General features: G+C 41.0%; 1 protein-coding gene and 2 long non-coding RNA genes across 14 annotated transcripts in view; 2 read left to right on the top strand and 1 right to left on the bottom strand.

Annotated features, from left to right (window-relative positions):
* LOC111243146 (uncharacterized) overlaps window positions 1-3,343 on the top strand; it is a 93,998-nt gene extending 90,655 nt beyond the window's left edge. For 9 of the 10 annotated variants that reach the window (XR_015324177.1, XR_015324178.1, XR_015324169.1 and 6 more), the window contains 4 exons: window positions 1,774-1,977; window positions 2,147-2,441; window positions 2,962-3,053; window positions 3,168-3,343. This is a non-coding gene — a long non-coding RNA (uncharacterized LOC111243146). The remainder of the gene's footprint in view (window positions 1-1,773; window positions 1,978-2,146; window positions 2,442-2,961; window positions 3,054-3,167) is intronic. The other variant, XR_015324158.1, reaches the window with a different exon arrangement.
* A 7,332-nt stretch (window positions 3,344-10,675) lies between these two features.
* On the bottom strand, window positions 10,676-15,551 carry LOC111243029 (uncharacterized). 2 transcript variants are annotated; one of them, XM_022788031.2, is made up of 2 exons: window positions 15,395-15,551; window positions 10,676-14,776 (listed from the first exon to the last, which is right to left on the bottom strand). In XM_022788031.2, the coding sequence occupies exon 2, from the start codon at window positions 14,658-14,660 to the stop codon at window positions 11,262-11,264; it is 3,399 nt and encodes a 1,132-aa protein (XP_022643766.1). In that variant the 5' UTR covers window positions 14,661-14,776; window positions 15,395-15,551; the 3' UTR covers window positions 10,676-11,261. The 2 variants fall into 2 exon arrangements, with proteins under 2 accessions (XP_022643766.1, XP_022643767.1); XM_022788032.2 differs by lacking the exon at window positions 15,395-15,551 and adding an exon at window positions 15,109-15,344.
* A 490-nt stretch (window positions 15,552-16,041) lies between these two features.
* LOC111252861 (uncharacterized) lies at window positions 16,042-19,944 on the top strand. 2 transcript variants are annotated; one of them, XR_015319033.1, is made up of 4 exons: window positions 16,042-16,266; window positions 16,716-16,775; window positions 17,070-17,263; window positions 18,719-19,944. It is a non-coding gene; the product is annotated as an uncharacterized LOC111252861 (long non-coding RNA). The 2 variants fall into 2 exon arrangements; XR_002674382.2 differs by having other exon boundaries at window positions 17,070-19,944.
* The last annotated feature ends 242 nt before the right edge of the window (window positions 19,945-20,186 follow it).

The following is a 20,186-nucleotide window of genomic DNA, read 5'->3' as shown; positions in this document are numbered from 1 at the left end:
CAGACTTGCGTTAAGGACTTCTGCGTATTAAGCGAGTTTGCACAGCGGAACAAGAAAGGGCATATATACATTTAGTGGACTCGGATTTGCCTGACTCGAGAACTTGCTGAGAGGGCATTCACGATATGGTAATTACATTAATTTGATACTCTGGCCTGTGGGACAGCTGGCCGGAGAATGGACAAGGCGGAAGAATAGAGACTGGCTGGGTTAGGTAAGGGACCGTTGTAATCGTTGTATTATATGTGTAATGAGCTTAGGCACGAACCTAGGCGAATGAAGGTTCGCTGATTCAGACTGTCAGGGGTTATCTTCGGTGATAACCACCCTTCTATGGGCTGAAATTAATTTAGAGTTATTACGTCCAGCATACATCTTGACCTAGGCCGCTTTTTTAATCAATGTTTCGTTGTTACAGAAACGAAGTGGGTTGTTTCAAATCCCTATTAAGTTACGACACTTTAAACAATTGGCATGATAATGAAAGGATAACCAATATCGCGAATAGAAGTCAAACGTATTCTCATAATTTCTATTGATTAGCCATATTTTGATTCTCTACGAGGTATAGATGCATCAATAATTAGTGCCTAATGGAAATCTCTAGAGTCTTACTGTAATTTTTTATTGTGTCTGCCACGGTAGAACGTTACCTCAGTGGAAACATGCTAGTGTCTCACCGTGGTAAACCAAGTTTTGACTTTACATCGGGACTTTCTTGGATAACTTGCACGCGTTATAAGTAAGATCAGCAAAAACTATCGGAGCCATAGTCAAAAAACTAGTCCTTGTTCAATGTTCGACCAGAATTTAAAACCATCATAAATAGTTCTAGGACCCCTCGACGCGTGGACGATTTTCACTAGCGCGTATATTATATAAAACTCATAAATTTGCACTTTAAAACGGAGCATGAGTTCGGTGCTCTGGGTGACCGTGCTTTACTGTAGAGCCTCAATCGTATGCTAAACGGGTTACCCAACTGGAATCAAATTGGCTACACGATGTCAAATAATGAAACGGTAATAGTATTCAATGTCCTCGTTAATGGATTCCGCGAAACTGCGGTTCTCTTGTCTCGATATATCAGCACTTATCCGGAAGCTGCAGAAATGTCCTCACTAAGTCTCAAATTTGTTTGCTTTCAGTTTGTGCAAGGTTTTCTTCCAATTTTGTTCCGCTGTGTTTCGAAAGCTTAGCAGTAGCTGCCGTCATATGTTCTACGCAAAGCTCATCACATTAAAAAAAAACTAGAGGAAGTAAGCTAAAAGATAAAATGTCGAGTGACTAGCCACCAATTGATCCTTCGATTGTAAACCTATTATACTCGCTAGCGCTAGCTGTACTTTTTCTAACTTGAATCTCACATCCTTCATTGCCGTAAGCCCCTTTTTAATGCATCTGATATGTATTGAACTATTTTTATGGTGCACATCGGCAATCAGCGAAGAAATATGGTGCTAGCCTACATAATATCGCCTGACTCAATTACCTATAGCCTACGCTTGTATCAGCATTTTCTTCAGTAATTTTTATACGTTTAGCCATAAAAAGTCGTACGAAAAGCGGAGTCGGCAATTATTTCAACGGATTCAACTGCCAGAAAGAAAACCGCACTAATTTTATATCACGATAGTTAAATTCAGTAACCAATTCATATACAAACATCAAACGCATAGAACTGTTTTTAGATCTTCGACAACTACCTGATTCTGTGAAAATAGCTTGGTTCTGTTTGAGAGTATTGTGCAGCTTATTCTTCTACGCTTCCAGGTGAGGGCAGAATTATTGACGAATGGTGACATAATCTATTGCTGACATATGAGGAAAAGAGCCTGCTAGTAGAAACGTGTTAACTTGTCGCCAACTTTCCCACTCTTGTTGCGCAATTCGTGTCGCACGCGTGGATAGCTGGATTGATCAGCTCGCTCTGAAACTTCTGAGATAAAATGAGGTCTGGACTCGTTGCAAGTAGAGGCACGTTGCTTATATTATTGCTAACCGCTAATCCTTCCCCTGTTTATTTCCGGCGTTGGGTTTATCGATTTGTAGATAGCCTTATATTCGTATTTTAGCGCCTTGATAAATTAGCACATTATTAATTTATATATAATATAAAATAACGTATCTGCATCTAATCTTTTAGATATATGCGAGGGTGCGAGCAAAATCCACTGCGCGGAGACGGATCTCACTGAAACAATTGCTGCAAGATAATTAAATTATCACGACATTAAACATTTGCAGTCAACATATATCGTTCCCCACCACACATGTATGTGTTACACATGTGGCTTACTTCGTGAATAGAGGGGCGTACTGGAACTGGCCTAGGAACATATTGCGAAACTGGTCTGGATCCAAAGATATAATATCAAAGAATCGATATGTGGCCTAAAGATCAATGTATCTTTAGAAGGCGGAATTTATCCGCACTGAACGTAAGTAAATTCTTCCTAGTTTCTTAGAATTTGCTGTTTTACAAGGTGGCAACTTGTACAATTTCGTCAATTCCCTAAAATTTGTCGCTCGTGCGAGCTCACTGAGGGAACCGTTCGGTATAGTCTAGATTCATACGGTTGGTACGTGTGTGAGGTAGGTATCAAATTAATTATACGCTGATCGTTGCCGTTCTCCAGTTTTGATTAGGTATGGTAGGACACGGGCGATTATCAGTTAGGCACGGCTTGTAACACAGATCTATCGTGTTTTCTTATAACACTTATTTACACAATTCACGCGGTTAGGTTTTGTTATTCGTTTTTCTCACGAGAAAGCACTGCTTACTATTTGCTCATGATTTTATACTTTCATAGGCTTAGTCCTGTACAAATGTTGGTTTCCAAGCCTCTACAAAAGGCTGAATAATTTATCGGTCTATGTTAGAAGACACAAGGCGAGCAGGTGACGCGTCCAAATACAAAACTAAGCTTTGAATAATTTCATTTGGCTTATTTCCAGCGGGACGGAAACAAAAGTATGCTTGTTGTCTACCGTAACGGATTTATTGTGAAGTAAAGCACTGGAGTGCACAAGCGTATTCACGTTTATAGGTTCGTATATATAACGTATATAAGAGAGAACTGTTCCTTCATATAATATAGGTTCGATTAAATAAATCCGATGTAGCTTATAGTTACAGAATACGTTGATGTTCCTGCATACAGGTCACGGTGTCAACAGGGTAAAGAAAGGAGAAGCTAGGATGAAATGGGCCGTGAAGACCCTTTTCTTATCCTCTCTCTCTCTCTCTCTCTCTCTCTCTCTCTCTCTACTTGGCGCCGATTACGACTGGAAATGATTTTTGTTTGAGGCAGAAGCAAATAAACTATAATAACGCCGATAGCGCATCTTCTATTAGATTTATTCTGGATATCTTATGCCACTTTACTCGAGCTTCGTCATACCTCGATGATTAGAAAATAATTATTTTTATGTTTCATACTCCATATGCGCCTTATTTGTCTTGTTCTTTGTTGTATTTTCTTGTACGAGGTCCATATGCTAGAGCAACCCTCCGATGATCTTCTAGGGAAAGATATGCGTGCGTTTTTGATTAAGTCGACATAGTTTGCAGAGCTGTGTTCAAGTTCCTTTAAATTAGTCAAGATTGAACCTCGTCCTCTCATACATTGTCAATCTTTTGATAAAGTTGATAAATTTCAATTTTAGACACTACAATGCGGCTGTACAGCCGATAGAACGGTCATTGCTGAAAGCTAAGTTTCGATGCAATCCCCATCAGTAGCTAGTAAGTAAGTAGACTTAACTCTTTTTATCAAATCAGTCCGTGTTCAAGAAGAGACGGCGCGCTTTTATTGTGTAGATTTAGATTAGTTATTAAGAACTTCATATAATTAATGTTTTTTAAGGGTGAGCTCTCCAGATACGCGAAATAACATGCGACGTAGCTCACTCTGTTTAGTATAAAATATTGATCGTTCGATGTACAGAATACATTGTGTGCAGTATGTTAGGATTACTCGATGTTTTGAGACATGAAAACCATGTTCCGCCATACTGTCGACTAGACTAAATAAGGTTTGAATTTGCATTCTTGCATATAATATAATAAATGTCTAAGTTTCTTATGATTTTCTTGTTTCATGTATATGCAAACCTCGAACGAAGTTTATTATGTTAAATGTATTTGAACCAACAATCTTACTTGCAAAGTGTCCTTGTGAAAATGCCCATTACGTTGTTCCGCCGAGATGAAAACTTATTCAGTTTTAGGAAAATATCTCATGTTAAATTAGAGACGGTGGAGTTTCTCTATTTACATACGAGTACGATTACCCAACGCAGAAAAATGAAACCTTTCCAACGCAGTAACACGCCGACATTTTGCTAGCTGTCTAGGTAATTGGTAAAAGTTTGTAAACGAATAGCAGTACAGAAGAAACCCCGGCAATTATGAAGTCCCTTTTGCCGGCCCGTTTGTCTTGATAGGACACATGAATGAAATTAGTTTACTCAAAGTATCTAACAGGACGACCCATTAATGATGTCGAACTGGTGAATTTCCTACAGAGTTCAGACTTTAGGCTGCACCATAGTGAGATTAAGAAAGATAGATACAAGTTGCCTGATCCTCCATTCACACTAGAATATATCTAATAATAGTACTAACAAATAATTATATGACTACGCTTATTATAGGATGAATGGGGTAGGGTAGACTATAGGAGACACCGTCATAATTCGCCTATTATCCGAGCTTGCAAGACGCAGTAAACTTCTCCAAAAATACAACGTTTATCGTTATAGCTTATTGCGCAGCTACAATGAATTAAGGTTAACTTTGAAACGTTGTAAATTCTCTTATAAAAATGGCACTTGAGCTGGGTTAATATTAAAAGGTTACCGAAAGTTATTTCGTGCAGCTTTACAGACCTATACTGTGAAATCAATCTTCGGTATGTGTTTATATATCTACCGTAGTATTTAACAAAATATACAAAAGTTATACCACGGAGTAGCTCTCGTTATATCGGTTATTATGAACGTCGATAGTCGTAAGTCGCCTAAGTCGTTAGGATCGCAACGGCTTTAGCAACGCTCTATTTACATACTTTCTTTACATCTTGATTTTAATACCCATACAGATGTTTAAAATACATTCGATTATGAGGTTGGATTGACGTACTTTTCCATAACTTCCGAGTGCGAGACCGATAGATAATAATTTACTTGTTATTGTTGATACTTACAATTTTTATTAGTTTTTATCTCACATACAGAATGCTCGAACGATGATTAGATATTCTGCTCGAAGATCAGCGACATTCCTCTAGAGGGTTTAATTAATGAAGCTTTTCATATGGTAGTTATTCATATTCAGGAATCCATTTGTTACGTAAGGGCAATAACAACAGCAATAAGTTATGTGTCTTAAAACGCCATCAGTCTACATCGCTTCAGAATACATCTTCAATAAAAGTGCGCCAAAACATCCTCTCAAAAGTAGAAGAAGTTACTCTACCCGAATATTAAATTAGAAGAACTACGAGCCTGTGAATGTACGGTATTCTGCAAATCATCTTAGGAAGTTGTGCGACACGTAAGACTATAAAATGGCGCGTTTTTCCTCACAGTATCTTCTTTTTCCTCTCAGACATCGACGCTCGTCTTCTACCATCATCAGTCGTTTACCCTACTGTAAATTGCTTCTATTGTCAAGTTCCGTTTCCTTCAATCTCGAATTTGAAGTTTTTTTGCCTCTTCTTTTCCGATAGTAACTTTCCATCTGCCTCAATTTTATTTCCCCACATCAATTTCTTCCAATGAACGCTGCTACGTCCTATGCCTTTTTCAAGCTGTCAATCCCCAAGGTGTCGTATTGAGAGAGGGCTAGAGAGGTCTTTCTTATGGCTTTAATATTAGCGGCAATTTTCCCCTCTGTCACACATATTAGCAGAAGGGGGAGAGAAGGCAGCAGCACCAAAGAAGCCCTCCGGTGCGCCAGTTTTCTTGACGTCTGTCGTTCCACTCGACGATTCCTCGCGCGGAAGTAAATGAGTGGGGGCAATTTTTGCTGTAAACGTATCGTTGGCTGACACTACCACATCCCCCGTAGTAGGAGCAAGACTAATAACAGCAGCAGCAGCAGCAGCGGCGGCAGCGGCGGCGGCGATTGCGCTACTGCCAGCAAACAATCGAAGTTCTGGCTCAAGCATCTACAGCCTTCTTGCGGTCTAACGACGCGCTGACAAACGGTCAACGCGGACAAATGGTCGGCAGCGTGAACGACGTGACGCCTTGTAAAGTGCGGGCCTATTCTGTTGCTTCTGGTTCGGGCCCTCCGCACTTGTGTGCACTTCTGGCTCTAGTTGATCTTGACTTCAGCTTGCAGCTGAAATTGCCGTAAGCTGTCAAAGCACCTCGATCGCCATACCTCTATACAACTGCCTAGAGTCGCTTGAACGAATGTTCTCTATTAGCTTTACCGAAGTGGGTCCAGCAGGGCGACAAATGCAAAATATGCTGATGATACTAAAGCGGTTGGAAAACATACAGACACGTACAGACGGATGTGTGCGACGCGCGTCGTCTTTTAAAGAAAGATTCTCCCCACAGGGTTACACTAAGTTACGCTCGTAATATGCTGATAGCTTGCTCGGAAAGCTGTTCCTGTACTAACGCATTTAGTCCAACGCTATAATATGTAAGTCCGAATTTCTCTAGTTGAGATTATACAACTGTTCGTCCAAGTAGGATTAGGGGTGAGCAAATGTGCATTTACAAAAGTAACTACATCAAAGACTAGACTTTCTGAAAACAATCAGGCAGATACCAAGTTACATAGAAATGAAAGCCACACCTTCAAAACATATTCGACAAACTCGTAGTCTAACGAACACAACTGTGTAATTTGAAATAAACTGACACGTCCTGTTTCGAAATAAGATGGCATCCATGGTAGTCAGGAGATCTTCAGCTTCTTTAGCTTGCGTGTTGCATATAGGCTGCTACTTATTGTCAGAAGACTCGTGCGCTTCTTGTATTGTATGTTTATCGGCTAGCCGTGACGATTCCGACATCTTGTTCAACGTATGCCCGGGAATCGCATCGGGTATGTAACAATGTCCCAATGCATGGCGTTGCTTATTCAATCTTTCGTTCGGAAACACATTGGCTGTTTGATAATACTTGTACGAATAATGATTGCCGGATATTCTGATGAGCATACCTTTTGTATAGATAGACTGGTAACCTATTCAACGCTACTATACTAATTGAACGCTAACTATATCGTGATTATATCGCCGGCCCTACCAAATGATGTACATGGCTATTGCAATCAATACCGTAGCAGCAATCTGAAATAAACCTGTGAGCATGAAGATGCTACAAGATTATGCGGTTAACATTAACAAAAAAAAAAAAAAAAACGCTACACACGACAAATGATCCACTAGTAAATTTGTCCTAGATGTTTCCAAATACATCTGAATATGTACTTGGGCAAAGTTGCAATTCAAACGAGCTCTTTGCCTTCCTCAAACGCTGTCAGTATACACGATGCTACATACCTATAAATCGCCAGAATATAATTCGATGAAGATGTGATCTACCTTGGCTGTACCCTTTAAATCCAATGGCCTTTTGCCCGTCGAGCTTGGATGGAATATGCTAGTACACTGTAAATAAGTTAACGCACTATGTTAGCTTTTGAACTTCTCAGCTACATATGTAAATTTTTGTATAGCTATTTAAATGAAGTTCAATGTCGATGTAGCGCAGTTTTGTAGAAAATAGATGGCCTAAAATAGAGTGACCTTACTCAAACCTGCGATAACGTAAATGTTGCTTCGGCCAGGGGATGTGCTGAAATTAAAATAGCTACTTGGTACACGCCGTGGGCCTATTTTCTTTGAAATGAGATGGCAGCAGAGATCAGAAGCGAACGCTGTTAAAGATGCGCGCTTCTACAGACTATAGCGAATGCCTGTAGTAGATTTCATTGGTCCCACTTTACAACACGCCAATTATTAGTGTTCTTCATTGTTAGTTTCATCGTTATCTAGAATCTAGAGCTTGTGTGGTTTATCCTGCTGTTTTATATTTGTTCGATTATCGAACCAGGAACTATTACCTGGATTTGCTAAATATGATCTAATAAGTTAATTTCTAATATATAATGTGAATGAATAGAATTGTGGAAGCGGCTGTAACAAACGTGCTACATTGTTAAGGACAGTCACTAAAGCCATTGATGCACCATAGGCGACATGATATCGCGTGCAGGGTCTTTGACATCATTCATAGCGACGATCGTCTTCTCGGCCATGGCAACTAAACGTCTGTTAACGAACGTATTAATAAAACCCTGTGACAAACAAAACCCTGTAAAAGCAACAGCTGTTAATCTGCTTGTACACATGAAGCGTATTTTCATTTTTCCACTACAACGTAGAACAGAGCTCTTACTTCCTTCTCGTGTCGTCTTTGGATTGGCGGCATACTTCGTCTCTATTAGGCTGAACCGCTGTGTAGTTCAGAAGGAATACTGGCATTTCCTGCAGCTAGTAGACATCTCTATTTTAATGTTGATTCTTGAATAGTGAGACGCTTTTTCGATACGTGAATCCGATCTGATAGAGATAATGGAACTGTACTTTCGGGGCACACATTAGGTGAGGTACGTCAAATACACAGAACGCTATTTTTAGATACAAGACCGCAAACGCTGCTGTTAGAGGAAACCTAAGCAGTTTCTCAATCATCGTAGCTGAGACGAGCCCCTTTCGCATCCTAAGCGTTCTATGCTTTTTCAAGAATGACTGAGTATCATTGCCACTCCAAACCGGCCAAAGGTTACTATTTAATATTCCCACAGCCGTGGTGAGTCCGATGCAATACGAGTAGTCCTTTTGACCGTTTTTCTCGCCCCGGGCTATACCTCAAGGCCTAGTCGACTAATAACAATAAGCCTCGAAAATAATCAAATTCTGTTCGAAATAATAAGATCTATTTCTTTTAGGACACGAGATCTTCTGTGTAAAAGGAGAACACCGACTTGAGCGTCTTGCTTCGCAACTTAAATTCACAGGTCCCTAATCACAATGTAAGGTATGTGTGGACTGAAATTTTCACCCTAAGTCACATGCATTAGATGTTTTTAAAGTTCAGGTCTCCCAACTGCGTCATCTACTACTTGTTTTCCTGAAGTACAAACCGGAGCAGGCTGAGTCCGGTTGTATTCGGATAAACTTATGAATGGTGTCAGTTCTCTAGGGCTATATCGAATACTAAACTAACAGTATGCCGAACGTTTTCCGCTAAGGTCGGGCCAGCTATAAAGGTGAAAGGACTCGTTTGAATAATCGGAATGGCAAATAAGAGCTTCTCCAAAATCGTGATTATCTGTAACAGTTAGCAAAAATTCATAATGGTAGTCGTTCTTTGCAATTAGGCAACAAGTGACAGGTTCATAAGGACCAATTTATTTTTCAATGTTGTATAGAGACTGCATCTTACCTGACACAGGGTTTTACGCCATTCTATTCCTATCGCTCTCGCAGGTTAAGTGTCGAACGCGAACGTGCAGCAGTGGTCGATTGAAGTATGTTACTAATGTTGGTCCCGACTTGAGTCGAACAGCTTCATTGCGGCATAATTTTGCCTTAACTTCCATCACTTCATGAATTTCGTATCACGCATTTCAAGCACCAATGTTTTTCATGTGCGAGACATCCAATGCTCCCGGCAAATTTTCCTGGCGGACTTCAGACCGTTGAATAAAGATACTTGCTCCAACAGGGCCCACCGTAGTTGAGCCCCGTCTATCCCGGGATGAGATATTTAATTAGTGACTGACGCGCACTTTTCAGGAATTGCTGTTCTTCTTGCATTGTACATCGAAAATTATCGAAGGGCATACATTTTGCTTAGATGCCACATACGAAAACTTATACTAGAAAAGAACAAAAACGAGTCACGCTAATATTTATACATTAACTTTTCTAACGAAAAGCAATAATGTGTGCTTATTTGTTGTAGATATCCTGTATCTATTGCCGTAAGGGACACTCGTCCCTGGTGAAGCCTTTTTAAAACCGCTGTTCATAACTATAGGATTACAGGTAGTCAAGATATATTCCATCGCTAATTTTAATCGACCTATTGTATGATTATTCACGGAATTTTATTGTCAGTCGGTTTATATACTTCGTTGGCTCAATGCCTGCCATTTTTGCAAAAACAGCGAAACGCAAATACGCAATAAACACTTTCTGGAGCCCTATATATTAAAGTAGCAGTGGTGCGAGCAGCTACCGGCTGAAGTGTTGTTTCATGTACTAATTTAAGTTCTTCGTCCTTCGTTGTAAGGCTTCATAACTAACGAGGCGTCGGCTCTTACAGATTGACGGCATATTGAAGTAAATAGAAGTTGGCTTAGATGCGCGCACGCAAAAAGCGGATCGCAACTACGAGCTCCGATATTGTCCCTTAAACGCGGCTAAGTTTTAGTCTTCTCAAAATCGCTAGTTCTATTTCTTAGCATTCTATTCAATAAGTTGTATTTATGTGTTCACATTAAACTGTCCTATTGTATTTCTTTAGGATATAAGGACCCTATACACTGTCGCTAGCTTTGCCTGAACCTACTTATGTTCGCATGCCGTATATATTTGAAAAAAGGAGTGCTCATGTTCTTATGCACGGGAAATTCCGCTTAGTAAATGATCGTCAATATAATTTATTTATATAAATTCAGCTTAAACAAATCAATTCATTGTTAGAGATTCGCTAACTAATGCATGACAGCTTAACATGTTGGTGTGCATTGCGGCACTTGGGTGTCCACTGACATCCTTCTTACTAAACCCTGCACCTCACTTCGTTCTTCCCCTTACGATGAGCACATAAATAGGGAATTGTTTATCGATTATAAAGGAACCTCTCAAGAACATTCTTGTCTTAGATCACAGTCATGCGGTATAACTAATCGTTTTATCACAAACGAATGCTTTCGGGACAACTTTGGAATGTAGTAACTATCGGTACTACGGGGCCAAGCGATTCCTTTTGCTATGTTGGTATACTGTGCAGATAGGCGCGCAAAATGCTACCTGTGGTCGCTTACGCATCCGAAGTTCATTTTGTAACTTGTATGTTCATACTCCAAAATCGCTATAAGACATGCGCTAAAGAATCCCTGCAATGTGAGAAACGTCGAATCAACTAAATGAATGTTTTAAGAAATTCGGAACCAGCGATATAAAATTGGCGTCACTACTTCAGAATCGAGGTCTTTAATTCGTAGAAGACTCCCTTTCTGTAGGATGTTCCTCATTAGTAGAACTTCTTGCACCGGTATGGGAAGCATCGATTGACGAAAATCGAATGTGTCTACGATCCGATGCGACATCCGATACCACACCTCGTATGGAAGACTTCCTCTTTTCCGAAGCAAAAAGCACCACGCCGTACGATGGGCCTTCAGACCTACATCGTGTATAAGATTTAGATCTTAAAGCAGATTGCCTTGTAGGAGACCTACGTCGGGAAGAGAAATTCTGCAATCCAAAGCACGCACGATTTTCGTCGGGTTTGTCACTTTCACAGTGTCGATGTTCCATGGAAATTTCACGGCTTCCAGGAGATAGTTGTTTCGTTGAAAGGTTGTGTCTCGCGTGTGACTTACAAGGTCTAGGGAACGCGCAGGTAATACCGATGCTTCTTGCAGATTTGGCCATACGGATTCCTGCCCCTGTAGGACCTCTAGTGTTCACCAAGGCTTGTTCTAGCTCGTCCATAGTTGGGCTGCTTCCTGCAGCTGGCTCGCCGGGCTCATCAGGTTGAATTGGTTGTTCCATATCTTCAAACTTCCTCGGTTTTTTTTTTTTAGCAGGGACCCTAGGTGCAGGTGTAGGTGTAGGTGTAGTGCTTTTCTTCATACTTCTTATTGTCCAGTCTGTGGCCTTGGCCCATCTTATCGATTTCGTCCAATCGACTGTATTGCCAAACTCTTCATCAGTTTTAGCTGGAGGCAAACTTCTCCCCCGAACTTTTTTGGTTCTTTTAATTATAGTGGTACCTTTGTTACGTGTAGGTGATTTAGCTTTGAAAGGAGACTTAGTTCTACCTTGTCTGCCTCTTCTGTCAGATCTATCCTTGGTTTCCTGCTCAGGATTTTCGTCTCCATGAAGACCCGTGCTTCCTGCTGCGATAATAACTGGGCTTAATTTTCTAGCGATTTTCTTTTTTCTGCGACTCATTTCTTTTCTCGGTATAACCTCGCATTTACTTCCTGTTTTTAATTCTTTAACTGAACGTCGTATCCCTTTAGCACCATCTCGCTTTTTAGATTCTTTCGCCCTGGACCTGTCCCGCGGCACGTGGGCAGTCTTTGCATTAACCTGTGTGAATTGCGCTCTCTGATCGAATTTTTGCGGTGTTTTGTGACATTCATTAGTTTCCTCTTCTAAAACATCCTCGTTTCTCTCTAAAAAGTAGCCATACCGGTCGGTTTTATCCTGTCGCAGGTCGTACACATTGAGCTCATTATCATCTTCGGCTTCCGTAGACGCATCCATGCTCTGCCAAGAACTGACCTCTTCGCAGCCATCATCGGAATAATCTAGGTCTTCATCTTCATACTCACTTCTTTCGCTACCACTACACTCCCCGGAAGAGGAAAAACCTCCTCTTAAGCGGGATCCGTATCTTGCACGTGTACTGCTGCTTGATCCGCTACCGCTACTGGTATTGATACTCGGTTGAATTCTTCTACTCCAGCGACACTGCCTTCCCCATAGCCTCCATCTTGCCCATTGGTTTTGATTTCTAGCAGGTCTAATTCGAGCCCGCGTACGACTTGGTATATAAATTCGGCCTATCATAGTTCCTGGGTCCAAGTGGCTCCGAGATTCCGCAGCGTTTGTCCTACATCGATGACGGCGATTACCCACTTTCGCAGAAGCCCTTCGACGAGCAGTGTGACCCCTGGCAACTGACCTATTTTTTCCAAAACCACGAGCTTCCTGTGTAGTCCTCTGTCGATTACCAGGTCGAACCTCCACAGCTGCTTTACCACGACGGTCTTGAGCGCGCGTAGTTAGCTGGTTCGTACTGAATGATCGGACTCTTCCAGGTGTCTTACTTCTGTTTCGAAATAGAATACGTGCCCCTCGATTTTTTCCACGATAGCCAAACCTCCAAATGACGCCGTTTCCAGAACAAATGTGTTTCCTCGAACAATCACCGGTTCCTTCCATTATTAATGTTTGTCGTACATGTCCAATTTTCTTTGCGTCACCCTGTGCCCCCGTATCCCTGACAGAGCGAGGTCGCGTGTTTTGAGAGGCTTTTGCAGTGCCTCGACCACAAGAATCGGCTTCGACTGTTGAAGAAGCTTGAGGGGTTTTAGCCCCCTTGACACAAGTTCTACGACGGTGAGTTGAAGGCAGCGTGAAACTAGGTCCATATTTTGCATTTCGTCCAGTGGCACTAGCGTTTCGGCTTATGAGTGCTGAGCTAGTTGCTCGCGTTTCTCGGTTTGTTATTTTTTCTTCAACAACGTGCGTATTTAGGGAGGGTTGCTCATCCCGACCATGCTTACCGTTCCGAGTCAATACCGAACTTTGAAGAGCTTTATACTTGATTGCAGACCGGTTGCTTTCAGCATCTCCACTTGTTCGAATAGTTCTAGGAGTCTTGGGAGTTTCAGTGGCATCTAGACTGAGGCAAAGCCCCGTTTTGCACGATAGCATTACTTCTCGTGAACATCTCGTAGCCTGAGCTGTATCAGTGGTCCGAGCAGATCTGACGTTCCCAGCTGTTTTTAAATGTTGAGGTAATTGGGCCTTTTGAGAAATACCGATGCGCAGATGGCTTGCAGGTCTGGCGACTGGGGTATAATTAATGTTCCTTTTATGACCTCCATTCTGAGCCTGTTCCGTTACCACAGCTGGCTCTGTATCTGGATCGTTTCTCCTTCTTTGATTAAACACCAAAATTGGTGCACGGTTTGAGTCGCTAAAATGCCTCCTGTCTTGGACTAGATGCGGCCCTCTCATTTTTACGGCGCCTAATATCTGAGCAGCTTTCGTAGGTTTAAGCTGTGAAAAACTTGGAGTATCCGTATTTCCTACCATAGATATCGTTTGTGCAATGTTTTTCTTGGATAAGGACCGGCGGTCTACCTTCCTGATAGGTTTGGTCGTTTGAACAATAGCTTCTTTTAAAACAGTCGCCTTTTGAACTGACACAGCTTCGGTATTCTTTATGCTTCCGCACAAACCTACTGTAGCTAGTGTTACTCTTTGTCCTGAAACACCACCTACGGCTTTTGCTTGCACCAAAAGTTTAGAAATTTGATCTGGTGTTACCTCGCCAACTCCTTTGTCAGGATCGGGGAGAATGTTGGGTTTAGCAGCATTTTCTAGTTGCCCCCTATCCATATACTGATTAAAGTTTAATACAGCTGCCTTCGCTCGTTGTTTAACGGATTCAGAGTTCGTCGTAGCTGCAGTATCGCTGCCAGCAACTACTGAGTCGCAAGCTCCTAATAACGCATTCACTCCACCTGTGACAACCTCCGATCGATCATCCGTTGCTACATTATTGAGAACTTCCGATCTTTTTCTAGCACCCGTCTGTGACACGAGCGTCTGGCCTTCCTTTAATTCCTGTTTCCCTATAGGACCCATCACTGAATCGGTTTTAACTCCGCCTGGTGATTGGTTGTTTCTTCAGGGTTTCGCATACTTCAAAAGTATTTTCTCACGTTGCTTGCTGGTAGAGCTGCTGTCTGCAACGTACGATTCTTAAACAAATTCCCAAAAATATTAACTATTAAACATTCGTATTAAAAAGCCATTAAATAGCATTTGACCTGCTATTTTACTATATTTGGTAGACAGCTGTTGGAAACGGAGGAACTGCTTTACACCTTTCATGAAATCTATGTTACATAGTTAATCTAGGCACTCAGCCACTTGAAAGCTTAATGTTGCACACGTAGCGGTTCTAAAGGTTCAATATTGCCCCACTAGAATCCTTGCCCCATCGTGCACAAATATAACAAGACTTAGAATGTTCATTTCGGGCAAGAGTTTCCGTACAATCGATTTTAATTAAAACACAGTCTCCGCTTACGGTTAAGTGTGAGGCGTCATTTGGTGACATGCCGCGTTGGATCTTTAGCTAATACTCCGTAATTTCTCCCATTGTGTTTCACAAGCAACAATTGATTTCTCGTTGCTCCTAGCCTTCCTAGAAATTTCTATGAACTACACTGATTTATGTCAGGTACTAGCTTATCTTTCTCAACAAATTCACAGGTTCCATCCCGTGGTTAATGTGCGACAATTACAACTTATCGCCTTCACCGACCTTCAATCGATATACATCGTCATTGATCGTAAAATAGGTAGAAACCTACCAGTTGCCGCCAGCCTAGATGGCTAGGCTCTCACGCACTTCAGTGCTCAAACCTCTCCACCTGAAGCTAGCAACCCGCACGTCGTTATCTGAAAGCAAAATACATTAAGAACGTCATATGAGTGGAGAGGAACGACTCCCTTTACCTGCTAATTACTAGTTATAATTACTACTGGTTTGATATTAGCCCCACAGCACGATCTATAAGCAACCTGGAGGATGCTAGGTCGTAGACTTATTTGTTTTTCATAGCTCTGCTTATTTAAAACCTGTACATCGACAAGCTGTTTGTTATGGAGGATGGTGTTTGATTAGTTAACAATAGTGAGGCCAAAGCACCATCTAATTTTGTAAAGCTATTAAGTTTTTTTTTTATTAAGTTTTTATTTTTACCATGCCGCTTGCATTAGTAAGCGATGTCCTACCGTAAAGCGAAATATATAGAACCGTATGATTTGTGCTGGGTTCGGGGCATCACAAAGGGATCTAATTTTTCTCTCTGGTTCTCAATAACTCTGAGGTCTAAGATAGAAGTAACATAAAATCCTTGCTGAATGTCAACAATTATTGGCACGGCGTTATTCTCATACGTTTTTCTCCGTTAAAGTCACGGTGCTTAATTTGCGTTTCTCTTAGCTAAACAGAGTCCCTGATTAATAACAATTTTTGCCTGTCGAAATGCCACTTTACAGTAAGTAGCATAATCAAAAATAAATATATTCACAATATTAAATCTCCTAGACTGCGTATCCTAAGATTTTTTTACGCGTTCTGTGTTGAAATAACGAAGCACTAGTGATTGTAACCGGCTACCAATACACGTGATCTTGTAGTCCGTGGAGGAAGTGCGCAGTTACTTACGAGCCTATAGGGGTGAGCGAAGTTAGCATTCTTAATGAAAACGCAGTATTATCTCTTATTATTTATATATTGTCTGTATGAACTATCTATGCCATATCTATCGATTCTATTTAAAAGTCGAGGGATATGGCAGGTTAAGACGTCGTAAAACTGCTTGTTTCTAGTGTAGGTATTAAACTTGCGCAATTAGTTCGTGAGCATTAAAGAATCCGTGGCACTGATCAGGTCTGCTAGGAGGAATTTTCAACGAAAATCAGAACTATTTTGGAGCAGTGACGATCAATAGCAAAGGTAAAATCTAACTTAGCTGAACCTTATGCATTATGTAGCTTTGGTACTGCGTTCTCGGATTCACTGGTAATTTTTCTTCGCCTTTAATCCAGATCTAGCAGAATATTTCTCCTCATTACATAACAGCCACAGAGTAACGAGAAAAAAAAATTTGTAAATTTGTATTGTAGGATATGAATCAACGCACAGATACAAACGCGCAGCAAAACAGGCCACGCAAAGCAATTCAGGTGCATATAATAGATTACGCCATCCATTACAACGATAGATATTGAAATTAAATTGGTGCTTATGGATCAGGTAGGTGGTGTCGATCGCACAGCGACGGAGCTTTGCGTTCGATCTTCAGCTTGCAGCTTATTTATAATCAGCTTACCGTACAGCTGCGTTCCACCAGAGTTTATTGTACTAACCTCCTACCCGGAATACGTTCGAAATCGTCCTCTACGTAATACTATCAGCGAACGAAATAGCAGAAATATTTCTATGAAGATAGCAATTGCGTTGTTTCGCTTTCATTCCAGTAATGTGCAGAATCTATGCCTGCTAGCTGGTTCTGGTCTACCAAGACGCTCTAAGATGCTTCAGGGGTTGTAAAAGGTAAGTTCGGTAGAAATTGATGGGCTCACTTTGCACAATCGTCTGAGACATGAGAACGGAAAGACTTATCGGAAGAGTTACACTACATGTTTGATGAGCCTTAATATTCCGAAAGAAGGTAAGTCATAATCTTTCTCATAGAAGCGTTTTCCTAGTGAAGAACTAAGCAATCTCGATGCTGTGCTCAAAGAAAAACGGCCATTTCACGAACGGGTGATCGAAGTTCCTAGTGATTTATCATCGCTACTAGATCGGTAATTATCACGGTTTCAATGAATGTACCAATTGGGGACGCTGATCGTCGATGCCCGCGTCGTTGCAGTGAAACATCTATTGCAAAGGCTTAACCCATCGAACAATAAGTCAATCAGCGTATGTATAGGAAGCGACCTAAAAATGCCATTGGACTTAGCCCTCTAATTTTCAGAAAAGGAAAAGTGTTAGCTAGGATACTTCAGCTTCCGCTTTTAAGTGAAAGCGGAATAATTTCGTATGAAAACATGAAAAACTAACATAGGGATGGCTCAGGTTCTAACAGTTTAGAACCTACCGTCTTGAAGCTTTTCGTGCCAAGAGAATCCAATTCCATCGGTAGGCGCCCTGCTGATCCAGTTGTTACAGAAGTTCCTCAAATAGCAGGGTTTCGCAGCATTAGGCATCTAGGAGTGTAGGGCAATTCAGCGAAAATAGAACACGTACGACAAGCATAGCATTAGTGATGGAAAAAGCCGGCGATCGTTTACAATGATTAATTCGTTCAAAGAACGGCGTCACGTGAGGTACGGGTTCCATTGGAGAAATTAAAGACAAGCACGTACTCTATTTCGGGGCAAAGATAGGATATTTGCAAGCATTCCATTGTTCAGAACTGGTCGATAGGCTTCGTGGACTCGAGTTTGTCGTGTCGTGGCAAACCGACACTGCGGAAATTCAATCTGGGACCAGGAAGCGCTACCCGACGAGCGTGTGGTCATGCTAGAAAAACGCGAAAATGTGCCAGAAGAGCATGGTAAAAAAGTTGGAACGCAAAACATAAAAACTGAAGTAAATGTGCACGAGCTACAATGAAGCAACGCTTGTGCCAACAAACGGGCCGAAAAACGGAGATGGTCAAAAAATAACATGGAGCGAAGCTGAATAAACCCAAAGTTAAAAAAAATTGGAAAAAAAACGCCAGATAGTGAAGCGTATTACCATTAAAAAGTTTGTTTTGTATTTGATGATATGGCCACAGTTATCGATACATTTTCAAGAGGTACTAGTACTGCAGAAGAGGAAATCATCGAAGATGCGTCTAAGAGATTATCTATAGGGAAAAAAAGTAGAGCGGGCGAGTTCAAAGGAAGGAGGATCCTAAGTCTTGAAACGAATCCGGTTCGGGTTATGTCAAAATCGCAAGCTCTGCACGATGTATGTGCACGCTTTTCGACGAGCGCATTTTATGGACGCATTTGTTAAAATGCGTTAATACAGTGTAAATAAGGGAACGTTTGAGTGGTATTTATGTAACAAGTCATTTTGTTGATACGCACGTGTTTATAAGGAATACAAATCCCTCGCATATCATTTTCAGAGGACGAAAGGTACATCTAGAAAATGATTATCCTGGAAATAACAACCCGTTAAGGGAAAAATTAGGACCTCAAACAGCTCATCTCTAACAAAACCGAAATAACGGACTGGGTTCTTCAAGCAAGCTTTCCACAGGATGTCGACTATTGCGTAAAATCATATTTATTCGGTTCTTCATCAATCATATTTATTCGATATTCATTCGAATAAAGTGCCACGTACTTTGACAAGCTAAACGTTCCGCAAGAAATACCTCTTCTACAAACTAGATTCATCTAGGCACGCGAAGCCTATTTAAAGTTGTTAGCTCTATCAATGGAAGCCAATCTTGAACGACAAACCTTAATTTCGTAGCTTATGGCGTTGCTAGGATCTCGGCAGGTCGTGGCCAGATCTCGGCGTTTCATGATTCAGGAACTATTAGCTGATCTGGTGACCTGATTCGAGCGCTGAGATAGCTTGATATTTCGAATTCAAGATGAATCAATGCACTTAGCGTCGTTTTAGGTAGCTTATAGGATGCGTGGAAGCCTTTAAAAGAAATTTTTTTTTCCTTCCCAAAATTCCCAAAATTTTAGTCCTTCTCGAGCAGACATAGCCGCGTCTATCTACACAGCAGAAACCGCATTACGGTACTCCTTCACGACCCATTGTTTTCAGGACTACCGTCGAGGCAAGAATTTTCGATGGAAAAGTGCATAAGCGTGATCTAATATTTGTATGCCATATGCCAGTGTTTCGAATGACTTTGGTCTTCGATTTACAAGAAAATCGATGAGTTTTCCGTCCAACCTGTTACTCCAGACATCAATCTCGTAATGTAATGTAGTGTAAGAGTCCTTTTGCTAAAGTGAACCGAGAGTCTTCAGAAGTGCAGAATTTGTTTGGCGCTAAAAGTTGGGACCGTAATATATAATAAAAAAAAAAAATGAAATATTGCTGATTGCGTATCGATTTATATAAAGGAAGTATCATGGATGTTAGTCATATTTATTTGAGGTACTAATGCAGCTTTCAGTGTACGGCACGCGTACATTAGAACAACGGCTAATCGAAAGAACAGAGTGCTTGCAGCACAAACTACATCCCACAATGTCTTTGATAGCACATCGTACCTTGAGATTATCCGTATCGACTTACCGATAAGCTATAATTGCAATATAATAGAACATGCTTTATAATTTAATTGCCCTAATAAATAATAATTTTCAAAGTGCAAATTCTCCATTCAGGTTTCGTTATCGTTGTCAGGTCTTCTGACGTAGACATGTCAATGTTAGGGTAAAGCGTTCCCGTAATATCGGAACGTCCTTAACTTGCGTGTCTTTTCATGCGTGGCTATCTGCCGGAAAACTATCAGGTGTTTAGACTTACCGGATCATTACGTTTTATAATCAAAGGATCTAGGCAGCGGTTCTGCATATTTACACAGCTGCAAATGCTGTCACCTTTTGCTTCTCTATAGATTG

Source organism: Varroa destructor, unplaced genomic scaffold (assembly GCF_002443255.2).
Source record: "Varroa destructor unplaced genomic scaffold, Vdes_3.0 BEIS01000001.1, whole genome shotgun sequence".
Taxonomy (NCBI): Eukaryota; Metazoa; Arthropoda; class Arachnida; order Mesostigmata; family Varroidae; genus Varroa; species Varroa destructor.
The sequence above is the reverse complement of the archived record's forward strand: the minus strand, read 5'-3'. Positions and strand labels throughout refer to the sequence as shown.